The sequence below is a fragment of the Carex rostrata genome, chromosome 8, assembly GCF_964058835.1.
Source record: "Carex rostrata chromosome 8, lpCarRost1.2, whole genome shotgun sequence".
NCBI lineage: Eukaryota > Viridiplantae > Streptophyta > Magnoliopsida > Poales > Cyperaceae > Carex > Carex rostrata.
The window spans coordinates 10452406-10468108 of NC_135925.1; the positions used below are offsets into that span (position 1 = coordinate 10452406).

A 15703-nucleotide genomic window follows, 5' to 3' on the forward strand; every position below is an offset into this window, starting at 1 on the left:
TTCAACCATTCAATTGCAGTGAAAGAAATTGATATAAACGAAATTGTGAACAACAGCGCAAGCAACACTCTTTAATTCTTTATTAGTATCGTATCCGTTGCAACACGGAGATTTATTATAATAAGAGAACAATTTTTTTTCATACAAATGATATATTTCATCAAAATTTAAATTACAGACAAATAAGATTCCTTCAATAATACAGAAAATAGAAAGAAAATGAGACATGATCAATCAATTCAAAAATTTCTTAAATAATATTTAAAAAATAGAAAGAAATAAAAACCAATCAGAAAGATGATACAATTTGCATGTATAGCAAGTACGTGTTTAAATAAATTTAGACTTTTACACATAAATAAATATACAAAAAAAAGAACTAGCTTTTGGTCTAGTGGCAAAGGCACATAGTCTCTATGTGGAATGTTATGAGTTTGGAACACATATGTGGAATGTTATGAGTTTGATGACTTGACATCCAATTCTACTAAAAAAAATACAAAAGATGTTTAAAATCACGATATATAATCAAATAATTGATGTTTAATATGAAATTTCATCTTTTAATAAAAAAATATTAACAGATCAAAACATCTACGTCTTCTTTAATAAGTCTGACTAGCATGACATCAGTGTCATTTCAGCTTATATAACACAAACTTCAAAAACTATCGAATCAACTTCAAACGGTGAATCCAAACCGTTCAAACCCATCTATTTCATTAGTTGTGCGTTACATGCAAAATTTATAATTTTTCAAATTTATTTAGTATCAAGTCAAGCAGTCAAATGTGTGAGTTTTTAAGTTAATTTTAATGTATTCATTTTTCAACAATTTTGACCACTTAATTTGATACTAAAATAAATAGAAAATATAAAAATTTTGCATGTAAACACATCACTCATAAAGTAAATCGGTTTGAACGGTTTAGATTAGTCGTTTGAATTCTATCCAATCAATTTTGTAGTTAGTGTCACCGATATCATATTACTTTTTAATATACGAATGGAGGTAATAAACTTGGAGGCCAAGCAATCCAAGCCAGAGAGGGTCATAGTCGCAACATTTTATCAAACCCAATTAAAATGCTCACTATAATTCCCCCGTCACGTGACTTGCTGCTTAATCAAATTCTCTTCACTCTTTTGATATCTACGAGACTACGAGGTAGGGGTGTCAATGGGTACGGTACGGATCGGGTGGAGACATTTTCATACCCATATCCATTAAAATTGATCTTATCCATACTCTACCCATACCCATTAAAAATTGATCTTACCCTATCCTTACCCGTTAATATTATCGGGTAACAAAACGGTAACGGGTGAATAACGAATAATACTAGTATAATAATTAGTTTTATTATATTTTACAAATTAAACATCAAAAACTCATTCATTTTAACACATATATAATTGCATTTCTAATAAAAAAATAAAATAAATGTGCAATTAATTTCAACTAAATTATTTTTTATAAAGAATAAAAATTTAAAAACACAAATATACATTTAATTGGATTAGAAATTGAATTAAATATACATTTAAGTGAGTTGAAAATTGAATTGAATATATATTTGAATTTTATAATTATCCTATAGGGTAACGGGTACGAAATAGTCATTACTCATACTCTTACTCATTTATTTAACGAAAAAAAATTCTTACTCATACCCATACCCAATAAGCTAACGAAAAAAAAATCTTATCCATACACGTCTTATCAAATACGATACGGATCGGGTAAACGGCTAAAAAGGTACCATTGACACCCCTACTGCGAGGCCACGGTTATATTCTAATGAATGTCTTAGAGTTGCAACAGATATTATTACCAAGTCAAGCAACATAAAATCTAAAAGTGATTCTCACTCGATTCGCACCCGCGGCGCTCATTTACTATTTAGACCCGGTCTCTTGCTTGCTTACCTCCTCAAAAAAAAATTTCCTCTATTTTCTCCGAGCAAAACCCCCAAATCAATCTCTCAATCGGAATTGGATCTTCGATGTTGTAACATCTCGTTATTCGTCGTTGCTATTCCAACTCATGTCCGCCTCTCTCTCGGCAGCCCTTGCGCGTTCTCGCCGCCACCTCCCCTCCAAGCGGAAGCTCGACGATACCACCGCTAGCCCCACCTCTACCTCGTCTATCTCTCGTACCTGTCTGGTCTCCAACCCCTCCAGTAATGTTTACCCTTCTTCCCCTTTAGTGATGCCTCCTCTCCATTTTTTCGTGCGTACCTCATCCAAAACCCTAGTCGTACATGCGCACCCCTCGGACGACGTCAACTCCGTCATCGAGCGCTTCTGTAGACAGTCTCCGCCTTCTGATTACCGTTTGATCTATCAAGGTCGACAGCTTCAAGGTGAAGAAACCCTTGCCTCCTGTAAGGTCCAACCCGATTCGCTTCTTCATCTCACTGCCCGGCTCCGATCAACCCGTTGTCCCCGTGCGTGGCAGCTCGCCAATGATATTTGCCACCCGCGCGACCCGTATTTGTTGGATTCTCTCGTGAAGGAGTTCTTATCCCTCTGTCGGATGCAGATACCCGAGAAGGAACTATCAGATCATCTCGATGTTTTTCTCCTCTCAGGCGCACCTGTTGCGTTGGTAAAGTTCTACCTCTCACATACCAGCGCTCCTGTTCGTGTAGTTGCTGATCGATCCATCCGGCTTTTTACCCATGATCCCAATCAGCAAAAAGACTCCCAGGTTAAATGCTTACCTATTCTACTAGAGTTCTGTCGGTTGTTAAGCTCTACAGCTGGAAGAAGGGACCTTCTGTACCAGTCGTGCAGGGGCACAGTTGCAACCCTGTTAGATTTTCAGGAGTGCAGAACAGTAGGACTTTTTCGTCAGCCATCAAGTGCTATACCTCAGTTGCTTCCCTTTGCAAAAGAAATGGCTGAAATAGTAATAGCAGGTCTCTCCTCAGAGTCCATGCTCATTTCTTCCAAGGATTTAACGGAGTTCTCCAAGTTCATGCGTGCATTACGGATGCAGATTCAGGACTGGATGGGTGGAGTGGGTCCGATGCCTCTTGTACTGTATTACTCCAACCTGAACGCATGTAGTACTAGTAGCAGTAGCTCAAGTAGCAGTAATAATACTCATAGACAGTTGGATGGTTGGATTCATGCTCTCTATTCTACCTACAAGGAATTATTAGAGAAGGTCAGTTGGTGCTTGAAGAAGCTAAACACTGACCTGACATATGGGAAGAGTGTTGTAGGAGAGAGTGATACCCATTTACTGGGACCATCTTGCATCCTTCTTGTACTAACTGAACTCAATCATTTCTCTGACATATACGAGGATGCAGAGACGACCCTTCTCTCAGTTCTCACTGCGCACAGGGTCCCACTAAATGCTCTGGTAAGGCATGCCAAGCGGCAGGAGAGCTTCTGTTGGTTACTGAAACACCGGGATATTTTGGATTTTGAGTCAAGGCGTAATTTGGCGTTGATGATGTTTCCAGAAGGGAGGGATGACTACCATGAGTTGCATGAGATGTTGATCGATCGGAGCCAGCTATTGGCCGAGTCATTTGAGTACATCACACAGGCCGATGCTAGCTCTCTGCATGGGGGGTTGTTTATGGAGTTCAAAAATGAGGAGGCTACGGGGCCTGGTGTACTGAGAGAGTGGTTTTGTTTAGTGTGCCGTGCAATTTTTAGCCCACAGAATGTGTTGTTCTTGCCATGCGCCAATGATAAGAGACGGTTCTTCCCCAATCCGGGTAAGTCATGTTAAGTTGTGGTCTTTACCTAGCTCGATATGAGAGTATCTTTTCTGTTATTACTTTTGCTTCACCCAACAAAAAAAGAGATTGAACCCTGGTTTCGATAACTCAATTTTCATTGATTTTATTACTTACTAATCCAAATGTCTATTGCGAAAAGATGCGTCAAAAGCCGCCAACCAAATGGTGCTTCAAATTGTGACAGTGCTAACATGTATGCTGGTTACTGATCACGAGGTTTCTATGAATCATTTCACTGGTTTCATGCTAGTGGTAATGTGTCCAATACTTGTTTGTAACATAGACTTCTTTAATTGTCGCAACAAGGTATGCCGTATACAATAAAAGGAATAAGTCTATGGTGCTATGCATAGCACCAATAGTGCATGCTACTGCTCCAAATATCGATTTTTGATATTCAAACAGCCCATCCTAGCCGTACATCCATCTAGATATTGAAATATTGCAAGAAGCCAAATTGTACATATTTAAGATTTATTTTACTGGTACGTTTGGGTGACACAGGAATAGCTGCTCTTCCTGGTGAGCTATTCTCAACACAGCACATTTGGGTGAAAAAAAATGCTATTCTCAACAAAGGAATAGCTTGGATTAGCTGCTATTCCGCTATTCCTATGAAATGTTGGGTTAGCGGTTCTTCCGAACCTAGGAATAGCTGCTATTCCGAGCTATTCCTTGATTCATCCAAACGCACCATATATCTTTTTGATAGGGAGAAAACCATTTAGTCCAGTAAGATTTCTTTTTCTTTTTCATATTAAAAGAATAGTAAAATGATCCTAAAAATTGTAAAATTTGGTTTCTATATTGAATTAAGCACCTCAGACTGTCCAATAAGATTTTTTTTCTCTTTTTCATATTAAAAGAATAGTAAAATGATCCTAAAAATTGTAAAATTTGGTTTCTATATTGAATTAAGCACCTCAGATTGGCATTTGAATTTTAAAAAATCAAGATTTGGAGCTGTTGCACTGGCCAATCGGTGACATGCACAAAACGAAAAACTTCAATTTTCTCTCTTGCATCTAAATTTAAAAATGAGCTTGTAAAAGAGGTACCTTTGTTGATCTGTGTTGGTTACTTGTGTGGTACCTATGTCAACAAGCTATGCAATGCTAAATATCCCAATAACATGTGATTTATTGGCGACAAGGCAAAGACCAATTATCCTTCAATAGTTTTAGATGCATGCAAGGCATATCATTATAAAAAAATAGTGAATCATGAAATGGGACTAGAAGGGTTACTACATGGTTTATCATCTAGTTTATAACAGTGCCCTTGGTTAATCATTGGCTTTAAGAAAGACAACAGATAATCAAAAGTTTTCCTGAAACTTCTGTCATGTCCTGTAATCGACTAATTCACACCTGTGTCAAAGTTTTGGGTCATCATTGTAGGTACTTTGTATTAGGTTTAAACATGCAATTCTTTTACAGTTTCAAAGAAACAGGAACAAGAAAACACTGAAAAAACATTCTGTACAAAAAGAGAAATGAAGTTATTGCAAGCCTGGTATATGGTACTACTTAAGAATACTTCCATTAGCCCACTGTTTTTGGTAATTATAGTTTCTGATTGCTAACATTTCATTTCCAGCATCATGTGTGGATCCATTGCACCTCAAATACTTCGTCTTCTCAGGCCGCATCATAGCACTTGCTCTCATGCACCGGGTCCAAGTGGGAGTAGTCTTCGATCGCATTTTCTACTCCCAGCTCTCTGGTCGAACCATAACACTAGAAGACATAAAAGATGCTGACCCATTATTATATGCCAGTTGCAAAAAGATACTTGAGATGGACCCTGACATTCTCGACTCTGATGCGCTAGGGTTGACCTTCATTCGTGAGGTTGACGAATTGGGGTCACATAAAGTTATTGAGCTGTGCCCTGGAGGGAAGGACCTTTCAGTAAATAGCAAGAACCGAGACGTGTACATTAACTTATTGATACAGGATAGGTTTGTTAACTCAACCTCAAAACAGGTAGCACACTTTGCACAGGGTTTTGGAGATATACTGACAAATGCAAAGGAGCAAAAGTTTTTCTTTTCAAGCCTGGATTTGGAGGATTTCGACAGGATGATTGGGGGAAGCGAGGGAGCGGTGGATGTGAAGGATTGGAAGGCGCATACGGAGTACAATGGGTACAAGCTCAAGGATCGTCAGATCGGATGGTTTTGGAAGGTTAGTTCTATTTTATCCTACTTATTAGCGTACAATATTTTTTTTTAGTAGATATGTTTTCTTTTACCATGCTTGTATTGTATTAATCATAAGGAAATAACTCGAGAGCGTAGAAGTGGGTTCTTTTACGTGCTATCTATAGAGATTCTTTGTATTTCTTGCGAATAAAAGTGTACCCAAACATACAGAATCCAATGAAGCTGCAAGCCAACAAAATTGTAAATGAGCTGTGGTATTGGCTGCATGCTATCAGGGATCATAGTGATGAGAATCATTTTGAACCAGGCACATCTTTGCTTATCAAGAACCAGTGATAAACAGAAGAAAATTATGCACATGTATGTATGTGCTGCAATGCAGTACTTTAATGCATCCTGGTAGGAATATGGCTTAAAATATTGTAGAAGCTTTTACTTTATTAAGAATATAATTGGAGTCTGGAAACGCCTCAGGATAATTTTGTTCAATGAGTTCCACCAACACCAACTCTGGATGTTGTTCACATTCTTCCTTCTGGCTGACAACACCGACTTATGCTGCCATGCCATGAGTGTGATTGGGTTGTTCGCCTGTTTTATCCTGCTGTAGAAAAAAAAAATGCAGGATAGTGGCTTACAAATCCTTTTAACTCAATTTGGATATCTGATATTCTGATCTATGCAGCCACTATATATGTGATCGCATGCAGCCATATTTCTCTGAGGCAGCAGAGAGTCAGCGATCATGCAAAGTCACTGCATGCGTCCCCACAAGACACTGGTTGCATGCTATTGCAAATGCAGGCATAGTTTTGCAATTAGTTGTGAACCAGAAATGGAAATCAAATTATTGTCTCAGTATTCCATCCCCAGAAAAATCCCAAGTGTGTTTGACCGGTCAACTCTAGTTACACTACCTCGAAGGCGTGAAGCACTCTCACACCTTCCTTTTAGTGTGCCACCACTATTTATACTTAAAGCTCAACTTTTATTATTACTACTGAACCTATTTATACTGACTATTCTAAGGATTCATTAACATAACTAACTCCCAATATGCTGATTGGAGCTATTTATAGTTGTCAAAGGTATTATTTACATGCATCTAACTAGCTATTGTTATCGACTGTAACAAACCTTTTTGAATTGCTAAAAATCCTAGTCCAACGCAGTGGCTGGTTTGAAACTGTTTATAGTTTTTAATGGTCTTATTTATACTTAATTAAACTAGTTATTAATATCTAGAAGGACAATTTTTATATTTGTGATTTTTTCATTATACTAATTGAACTAGTTACTAATAGCCATTGTAATAACTTTTTTTATGGCACCCAACTGTGGTCCAGTGCCACATCTTTTTTGTACTTCTGATTACAACTGTTTATGAATACAGTTATCTAGGGGTGACAACGAATTGAACCGAATCGAACTTATCCTAGGTTTGAGTTTGGTTTGAATAAGATTCGAACCGCACCTAGTTTGATTCGTTTCGAATCAAACCCATTCCTAATCGAATTAATTGCGAACTACACATTTTTCGAATCGAACCCGAATCGAATCACGAACTAAATTATTTTTTAGCAGCCCTAGTTATACCGATAGTTTATTAGACTATAAGAGCTGCTACAGCATTGCATAGCACAGAGGCATCTGTGCTATGGCAGCCCTATTACTTACTGTTAGTTAGGATGGCAATTATGTAATTAGCAGTCAAGGCAATAACATCAATTAGTTGGAAGTAGTTAGTGGCATGCATGTAATTAGCTAAGTGATTAGAGATTAGACTGTTGCCTTTATATAGAGATGTAACTCATCAGTTGTAAGGTTACACTATTGAGAATGAAATAAAAAGATTTGTTCTCTCTTTATATAGAGATGTAAATCTTTTTATTTCATTCTCAATGCAAATCTTTTTATTTCATTCTCAATAGTGTAACCTTACAACTGATGAGTTACATCTCGATATAAAGGCAACAGTCTAATCTCTAATCACTTAGCTAATTACATGCATGCCACTAACTACTTCCAACTAATTGTTGTTATTGCCTTGACTGCTAATTACATAATTGCCATCCTAACTAACAGTAAGTAATAGGGCTGCCATAGCACAGATGCCTCTGTGCTATGCAATGCTGTAGCAGCTCTTATAGTCTAATATAGTTTATACATTAATTTTTTCTTGCGGGACAAAATTCATATGGCTTCCTTTTACCGGTATGAAATGAGTGTTTTTAAGTTGAAAAATTGTTCATGAAAAAATACATCACAACAAATAATCGTAAAAAGAGGATTAAGTACAAGAATTGAAATATGTAGTAAAACAAGTAATCGTATCTCGAGTGCTCACTCGATCAAACCTTTGATCGGACCATCTAATGAAGTGAGAATCCAAAAGATAGAGAAGGTGGAGGAGAGACGGTCGAAGAGAGAGGAGAGATAACCGTCTAGGCCGGAGAGAGGAGTGACGGCCAGAGAGACAGCCAGTCGCCGAGGGCGTCGGCTAGTTTTTAGAGCAAGAGGGAGAGTGAGTTAGAGAGAGGCGGAGAGAGAACTAGATTATTGAGATTTGAGAGCGAGGGAGTGTCGGTTAGGTTAAATTATGACTATCTATCTCAGGTTTTAATTTTATCAGGTAAATGAACGGCAAATGTTATTATGAGATTCGAACCATAAAAGTTTGCGAACCCATTTCGATCGAACCAGATTAGGTTTGAGTTTGGTTTGAATTAATTTCGAACCGAACCTGGTTTGGTTCATTTCAATTCGAACCCATTTCGAATCGAATTAAACTCGAATCAAACCCGAATCGAATCACAAACTACGAATTTTTTTGCTAGCCCTACAGTTATCTATCTTAACCATTTTAATTGTGATAACTACACGGAATATTTTTATACATATTATTACAAGTATTTATAGTTACCACTGACATTATTTTTATGTTTCCTTGTTTGTTTTAATAGCTTGTTGATTAGTGCAGTGAATTTTGTGCTGCTAGAGTTTACAAGACTTGAACCAAAGAAAACTTTTGAACTTCAAATATATAACTCTTGACTGCAAAACTTTTATTGTTTTTGTTTTTAGCCAAACTTCAAAATCCTTAAAGTATGTTGAATAAAGACAATTTGGGAAAATGATGAAGAAATGAAAACAAACCCCAAAAGACGAAAGGTTGAGCCCAATAAGTTGGAAGTGCCAAATAAGAAAACAGAACTTGGACCTGTTTTACTTAAATTCTATAACAAGCAGCCTAATGCCTTCATAAAAACACATACCTCAGTTATTGGTGCTGCTTAACCATACCTCAGTTAAGGGCTCAATTCAGACCCACCAATGGAAAGAACAGTTGAATACTGTTAAAAAACTATGGTTCTCACTACCATACCCAAGATGTGCAAGCACAAAAAAACTTTTTATTGGTCTAATAATTGTGGTGTGACAGGTGGTTGAGCAGATGCTCCCAGAGGAACAGAGGATGCTGCTGTTTTTCTGGACGTCGGTGAAGTTCCTGCCGGCAGAGGGATTTGGAGGTCTGGGATCAAAATTGTACATATACAAGTCTTCTGAATCTCAGAACCGCCTGCCCTCCTCCCACACCTGCTTCTACCGCCTCTGCCTCCCAGCTTACTCCTCACTCTCCACTATGCGATCTCGTCTCTCCATGATCACCCAGGACCATGTCAGTTGCACCTTTGGTACCTGGTAGAACAACTCTACCAGTTGCCCCATACCTTTTCATTTTAGGGTCTTGTATATATTTTAAATAATTATATAGTAGGTCGGTTAACTATTGTTATAACTATAATTCTGTAGTTTTTGAAGTTTTTTTTTTTTTTTTTTTTGCAATTTGTTTATATATCTTATAGTGTTATGTATAGGGTATTTTGGCAGGTGTTGTGGGTGGAGGGGGGAACCTAATTTAGAAATTGGGAATGGTCCAGTGCCTTTCTTTTTAGTTGACTGTTGACTGTTGACTGGTGGTGATTGACATGAGAAGTGAAAAAAAGTGGGTCTTCGTTCTATGTTATTGTTTATCATCTTTTTTTCTTTCCATAGTGTGTGCACTATTTCAACTTGTTTTCTATCGTTATATGGTTGTTTGTGGGTTGCCCCAATTCTTTGCAATTGTTTGCACTCAAAGCAATTTGTGAAGTTTTTGGCATTAATGGAACACCGGTTCATCTTTTATTCCAAAATCAGAGCGTACAAATTTCAACCAAACTCAAAAACACACGTATTCCTATACAGTATACACATTAATTTCATTATTGTGCAAAGTGAATAGTATACAATGCACCTCCAACCAAGTCATCCCACACAAAAATCGTCAGAAAGTGTAACATAAAAGATGCCGAAGAAATACAAAATAGATAGCTCCATTACTAGATGGAATTGGCAGGAGTAATCTGCTGGATCTACAATAGAACTCTTAAACCAAAAGGACAATGACCGGAAGCAGGAAAACCACTACAAATATTGGGGTGACAGTTTGTGATGCATGTGAAGGCTTAGTTGATGGTCCTGGTGGATTTAAAGGAGTTTCTGATGAAACTGAAGTCAACGGCGCCTCAAGCACATCAGAGGGATTTAAAACAGGCAGTGGGGCCAGGGCTGGAGGCATAGCAGGTTGGACAATTAGTTGCATAAGACCTCCGACCTGAACAGGTTCAAAATAGACTGGGCTATTGTTCCTGGCACTGAAACACTGACTTCCTGTAATAAAGAATGAGAAACAACATATTAATTAAGATTAGTCCATATACTATATGAAAAGAACAAATTGAAACTATATCTATCCTCCCAAAATTGTTATTTGCTTGTATGCCATGTAGAAAATTCTTAACCAAATCAATCTATGAATATCTCTTAATCCTTCCAAAAACTATAACTTGGTGCAAGTTCAGGGCAGAATCAGTTTTTTTCCTATTATAACCTACTTTATAGATACCTGACTTCCAATCCAGAAAACATTAATACTTCAATTGAATTTAAGGCTGTGCTCCAAAAAGGAGAGGGGACCGTATGGTGGCAACTGGCAAGGTTGTAGGAACCTTTTCTCTTCTTGCCTACACCCCTCTCGCTTCAAATAATTAGAGGCTGGAGCAAGATTTAATGATTTGGCCAAGGTGGTTACTCCAATCCAGTCTCCACCTCAAACCCTCTATGGAGCACACTGTACGGGGCATATAGGCATGTTTGAATCCCGGGAAGATGTTATGGGCACAAGTACCAAAGGACAACATTAAATACAATGTAAATGGCAGAAAAGTTTAAGCATACTCTTATATCGCCTGGCCGTGGCAGGATAGTCAGTTATGAACCCATCAATCATAGCTCCTTGGAAATATGTATTCAGCTCAACAGTTGCATCAGCAAAAAAGTCCCACGCTATTGACACAAACTCGTTCATAAAACCATAGCCATACACCTTCAACCCAGCTGACTGAAAGCGGTTCATGACGTTTGTCATGTTGGTTATGAAATTATCATCTATAGGATAAACAGAATATTTGTCTATTGCAACTGCATCAGCAAAGCGTTTTATGTCAGCTACAGAGGCTGTTGAGGCATCACGTATGTTTTTAAGGATCTTGTATATGAGCTTGTACTTGGAATCTTGGCGAAGTTTGGCCAGAACAGCACTATCAGGGGAGAGGACGTGTACTTGCAGCGAAGTCTGGTTGCCATAACCAGCGTCAGTCAATGTGGTTGTGACAAGACTTATCATGTCAAACCCTACTTTCTCCTGTATAAATGCCACATCCTGATTCACAAAATGGTAGAAGGTTAAGATTCTGATACTTTCAGACTAGTTATTAAAGACTTAATTTCCTGTTAGTGTAGAGATATCACCTCCAAAATGAGTAGAACTCCTTCTAAATCTTTGCCTTTGGCAAAATCCAAAAAATCAGAAAGCTTAAGAAACTTTCCTGCGTTTTTGTTTCTTGGATTCCGATAGATATAAAAATCGCTAACTGGTGACGATATCATCGCTGTAAATAAAATTAAAAAGATAAACAAATTAAAATAATTGAAGAAACATAAGGAGAAATAATATTTACAATAATGACAAAAAAATTGGAAAACAAGGATCACGTTTCAAGCTCTGGGAAATCTCATTCCATGTGAGGTTGAAAGTGAAGATGCCAGCGGAATTTTGAAGAGCTGGAATTGTAGAAATGCGGGAGCTAAACTGAGACTGTGCAGCATTGGTGCTATGAATCAGATCGACTGAGCTCATGCATATTAAAACTCCATCCTTAGTCACCTATGTTGCAAAAGTATATTTTTTTTTACTGTCAATAATTATGTTCGGCGATGGAAGAAGACACCAAAAAAAAGCTTTATAAATGACTGAGATTAAGCAGTGTGAAAGTAAAAAGTTTGTATTGTTCCAGTAATTATTTGCATTTATCTTATAACAACCTGAACTGTGCAGTCAATGACATCAGCACCGTCATCCACAGCTTTTCGGTACCCCAGGTCAGTACAGTCTGGATAGTCCCCGCTTGCTCCATTGTGTGATATTATCAAGGGTTTTCCTGTGCAATAGAAAAGAAATAGAGACCAATTTTCAGTTCCTAATATATCATACTCAAAAGGCATGCTTTTGGATTGTGTGGCACAGCATTAGATTTGAGGTGTGTCTACAGCTCCAGGATTAAATTATGGAACTTTTTTGGTGTTGCCTTAAAATAAAAATCGTGGAACCTACAAGGTCAGATTTTTTTTTTTTGCTACAGTCAAAATAGAATTAATTGATGTTGTTTGTTTGTTAATTAAATATATACAAACTGCATTTACCATGATCCACATTGCTGGTATTCAAATCCTTAAAGCAACCTACAAAGGAATTCAGACAAATCAGCACAGAATAGAAAAGAAAAGAAAAAAACGAAGCTAAAGAGCTAATTAAGCAAAGGTAACTTTGATGTACCAATGGCTGCAGCAGGAGTTATTGGATAATCCGATAGAACCCCGTCTACTGAAAAGTCACCTTTATCAGTGAATTGCAAATACTCAGCTAAAGGATCGTAACTATAATTATAACTGAACAAATTATCATTTGCAAAATCAGCTGCATAAACCTCCAATCCGGCCTTATGTGCATCAGTCACAAGTGAGGTGTGGTTTGTCAAGTAGTTATCACTTGAGACAGGCCATATATAACCTTTCGGTACCAAGATACCAGATGCGAAAGTCGTGATGTATGTTAGGTTATCTTTGAGAGAATCATAAGTTTTGTTCGTAGAGGGGTCCGTTAGGGCTTCCTTTTCAGAGGGAAACCGAAAAATTAATTTTGTTTTTGGACTGACACGAGTGCGAATGCCCTTCAGGAATTCTTCTTCCGGAGAGGAGATGTAGTTAATTACGACTTGCTTGGACAGAGAGATAGTGTAGTTGCGCAGATTATGGCCGTGCTGCTCATAGAATTTGGGATACTGTGGAGAGAGAGAGAGAGAGAGAGAGAGTTAAAATTCTGTTTTTTTGCGAGTAAATTCAACAAATGCTGCAAAAGGAATATGCTTTTTATTCATATTGCAGCTAGAAAACCAGCAATTCTTGTATTTACCAGAACACCCAAATTGACAAGAAAAGTTCTACAAGCTTATGTTCTGCCTTTGGAACTGTTTTTATCTCAGCAAAATTCATACTCTCCAGCCCATCCCACCAGTGATCTTTGTGCAAAATCATCAGTAATTATACTTTACAATTATCACCAGTTAGTGATGAGTTATTGTGCACTTGCAAAGGCCACAATTAATAGATTCATTTTCTTTTCACTTGCAAATACTAAATTAATTGACTTGCATAAACTCATTTTTTTTCTTGAACAAAGGTTGATATAAGGATACCTGCATATTTAGCCACAGAGAAGATAGCTTGACTTGCGTTTTCAGGTCAGTGACAGAGAGAATGGGATAGCCGCCGTCAAACTTCTCAGAACGAGACCAAATAGCTTGCGTCACTAATAAAATTATACAAAATTTTAAAAACATTTCAGGGTTTTCCCTTGGAATATGTCAATGAATAAGTATACTGAGATGGATATACAAAGTACACTATTAAAAAAGGCTTTGGCACATTGAATAAGAAAAGGTATACCATATCAAGAGCAGTGATATATCAAAATTAATATGAAGCAAGAGAGAATGCTAGCAACTAGAAGTAGACTGAGTGGAAAAGTATACACTATAGTCTCTATCTGAAATTTGAAGGGATAAAATTCAAAGTAAATAACCAAAAAGATAAAAATATTGCTTACAACCAACTTGAAAGAGGTCAGAACTATTGAAGTCAACCGCAAACCAGCCAGTTTTGCTAACTCCATTTACATCATACTTCTTCTTCCCCTTGGGATAAACATAAGCTATGCTGGTGCAATTATCCAAAGTTATGCTCGGCACACAAATAGGGACTCCATCCTTGCTCAAATGTACATCACACCAGAGAGTTGTGTCCGCCGAGCTGGCAGCTAGTACAAAGGCGTAGGCACTATAACTTGAATCTGGGAAGGTTCCAGAAAAGCCACCTCTTGCTATAACTATTGGAGCCTTACCTAAGATTAAGAATACCACGATTTGAGTTGGGATATTCAAGTTCTTGAAATAGGAACTTTGTTTAAACTGAGTAGGGATATTCGACTTCGTAACTGACAGCCTCTGTCAGCTTTCTCAAAAAAAAAAAAAAAAAAAAAAACTTTAACTGGAAGAAGACCACAATTATTACCAAAATTAAACATTTAAAATAGAACCAGAAATATAGCATTGATCAGTGTAATTAGCTTAGTCCATTGGTGTTTTGGTCCTTTTGGACAAAGTTCGAGCTTCTTTTCTTATCCCAAATAACGACTATTCTCAGATTAAAATCATATTAAAAAGAAAAGAAACTAGTTAGCAAAAAGAAAGAAGAAGTTAGGGCTTCCAGCCAATTGGAAAGAACCATTTAATAAGCAGCTGAACAACTTTGAGGAAGGCGAAAACCAAATTAAACCGAACTATAAAAACCACTAGAAACTGCTACCGTTGGAGAGACAGAGAGTACCAACCCAAACTTGTCAGCTGTTGCCAGGGATTTTAAAAACTAGACTGAGAGCGAGAGAGAGAGTACCATTCAGAGTTTTCCATGAAGAAGCATTGGTACTTTGTCCAGCAGCCAAAACCAAAATCTGAACAAGGAACAGAGTCGCGAGCCCACACAAAGCTAGGCTGTTTCTTCTCTTCCCCATTTCAGAGCGAGATAATTTCGGAGGAAGAGAGAGAAGACGTGAAAGGTAAAGTCTCCACCTTTCTCTCTCTAGGAGAGAGTTAGCCAACTTCTGGAACAATGGCAAAGTGGCAAGGCAACCCAGCACGAGAGAGAGAGAGAGAGAGAGAGAGAGAGAGAGAGAGAGAGGTGAGAGAATTACTGACTGGTTCTGGCTTTTGCCTGTGAGTTTAACTCATTTTATATTTTTATACCCGTACTGGCTACTGGGTTCTTAAAACCATTGACCCGTGTTTTCTTCTTGACTTATCTCTTACCATTTCTGTGTTTTCGTTTCTCGTCTTTGAAAATCTATTTCAAAAGTTGGAGCTAGGTCCTCCAAATTATGACTAAATTTGACAAGTACCCCTCGTTTTGTGCATCAAATTAAGATGGTGCAAAATGTCCGATACTTTTATTTTTATCATCTTTCAAAAAATTTAAACTAAATAAACACGTTTTGATCATAATTTTATTTGTGGCACGACTGCAGTTTTATAGTGTGGATAGAAATTGGATGTGGACA

General features: G+C 37.5%; 2 protein-coding genes across 3 annotated transcripts; one reads left to right on the forward strand and one right to left on the reverse strand.

Annotated features, from left to right (window-relative positions):
- Positions 1 to 1919: 1919 nt before the first annotated feature.
- On the forward strand, positions 1920 to 9927 carry UPL5 (ubiquitin protein ligase 5). Of its 2 annotated transcripts, XM_078307529.1 has the most exons (4): positions 1920 to 3740; positions 5364 to 5953; positions 6239 to 6330; positions 6361 to 6544. In XM_078307529.1, the coding sequence occupies exons 1-4, from the start codon at positions 2048 to 2050 to the stop codon at positions 6539 to 6541; spliced, it is 2556 nt and encodes an 851-aa protein (XP_078163655.1). In that variant the 5' UTR covers positions 1920 to 2047; the 3' UTR covers positions 6542 to 6544. The 2 variants fall into 2 exon arrangements, with proteins under 2 accessions (XP_078163655.1, XP_078163654.1); XM_078307528.1 differs by lacking the exons at positions 6239 to 6330; positions 6361 to 6544 and adding an exon at positions 9374 to 9927 and having other exon boundaries at positions 1922 to 3740.
- Positions 9928 to 10294: 367 nt separating this feature from the next.
- Positions 10295 to 15453, reverse strand: LOC144558685 (glycerophosphodiester phosphodiesterase GDPDL3-like). The gene is made up of 10 exons (XM_078307530.1): positions 15043 to 15453; positions 14198 to 14491; positions 13788 to 13900; positions 12869 to 13373; positions 12736 to 12774; positions 12358 to 12473; positions 12028 to 12199; positions 11785 to 11924; positions 11212 to 11695; positions 10295 to 10644 (listed from the first exon to the last, which is right to left on the reverse strand). The coding sequence occupies exons 1-10, from the start codon at positions 15158 to 15160 to the stop codon at positions 10361 to 10363; spliced, it is 2265 nt and encodes a 754-aa protein (XP_078163656.1). The 5' UTR covers positions 15161 to 15453; the 3' UTR covers positions 10295 to 10360.
- Positions 15454 to 15703: the final 250 nt, after the last annotated feature.

Excerpts from the sequence above, each read along its gene's own strand:
- UPL5 (XM_078307529.1), top strand. The coding sequence starts at position 2,048 with ATGTCCGCCTCTCTCTCGGCAGCCCTTGCGCGTTCTCGCCGCCACCTC. Across the intron at positions 3,741-5,363 it reads ACGGTTCTTCCCCAATCCGG|CATCATGTGTGGATCCATTG; the intron begins GTAAGTCATGTT and ends TTTCATTTCCAG. Across the intron at positions 6,331-6,360 it reads CAGTACTTTAATGCATCCTG|CTTTTACTTTATTAAGAATA; the intron begins GTAGGAATATGG and ends ATATTGTAGAAG.
- LOC144558685 (XM_078307530.1), bottom strand. The coding sequence starts at position 15,160 with ATGGGGAAGAGAAGAAACAGCCTAGCTTTGTGTGGGCTCGCGACTCTG. Across the intron at positions 11,925-12,027 it reads GATTTCCCAGAGCTTGAAAC|CGATGATATCGTCACCAGTT; the intron begins GTGATCCTTGTT and ends TTTTATTTACAG. Across the intron at positions 11,696-11,784 it reads GAGTTCTACTCATTTTGGAG|GATGTGGCATTTATACAGGA; the intron begins GTGATATCTCTA and ends TTTGTGAATCAG.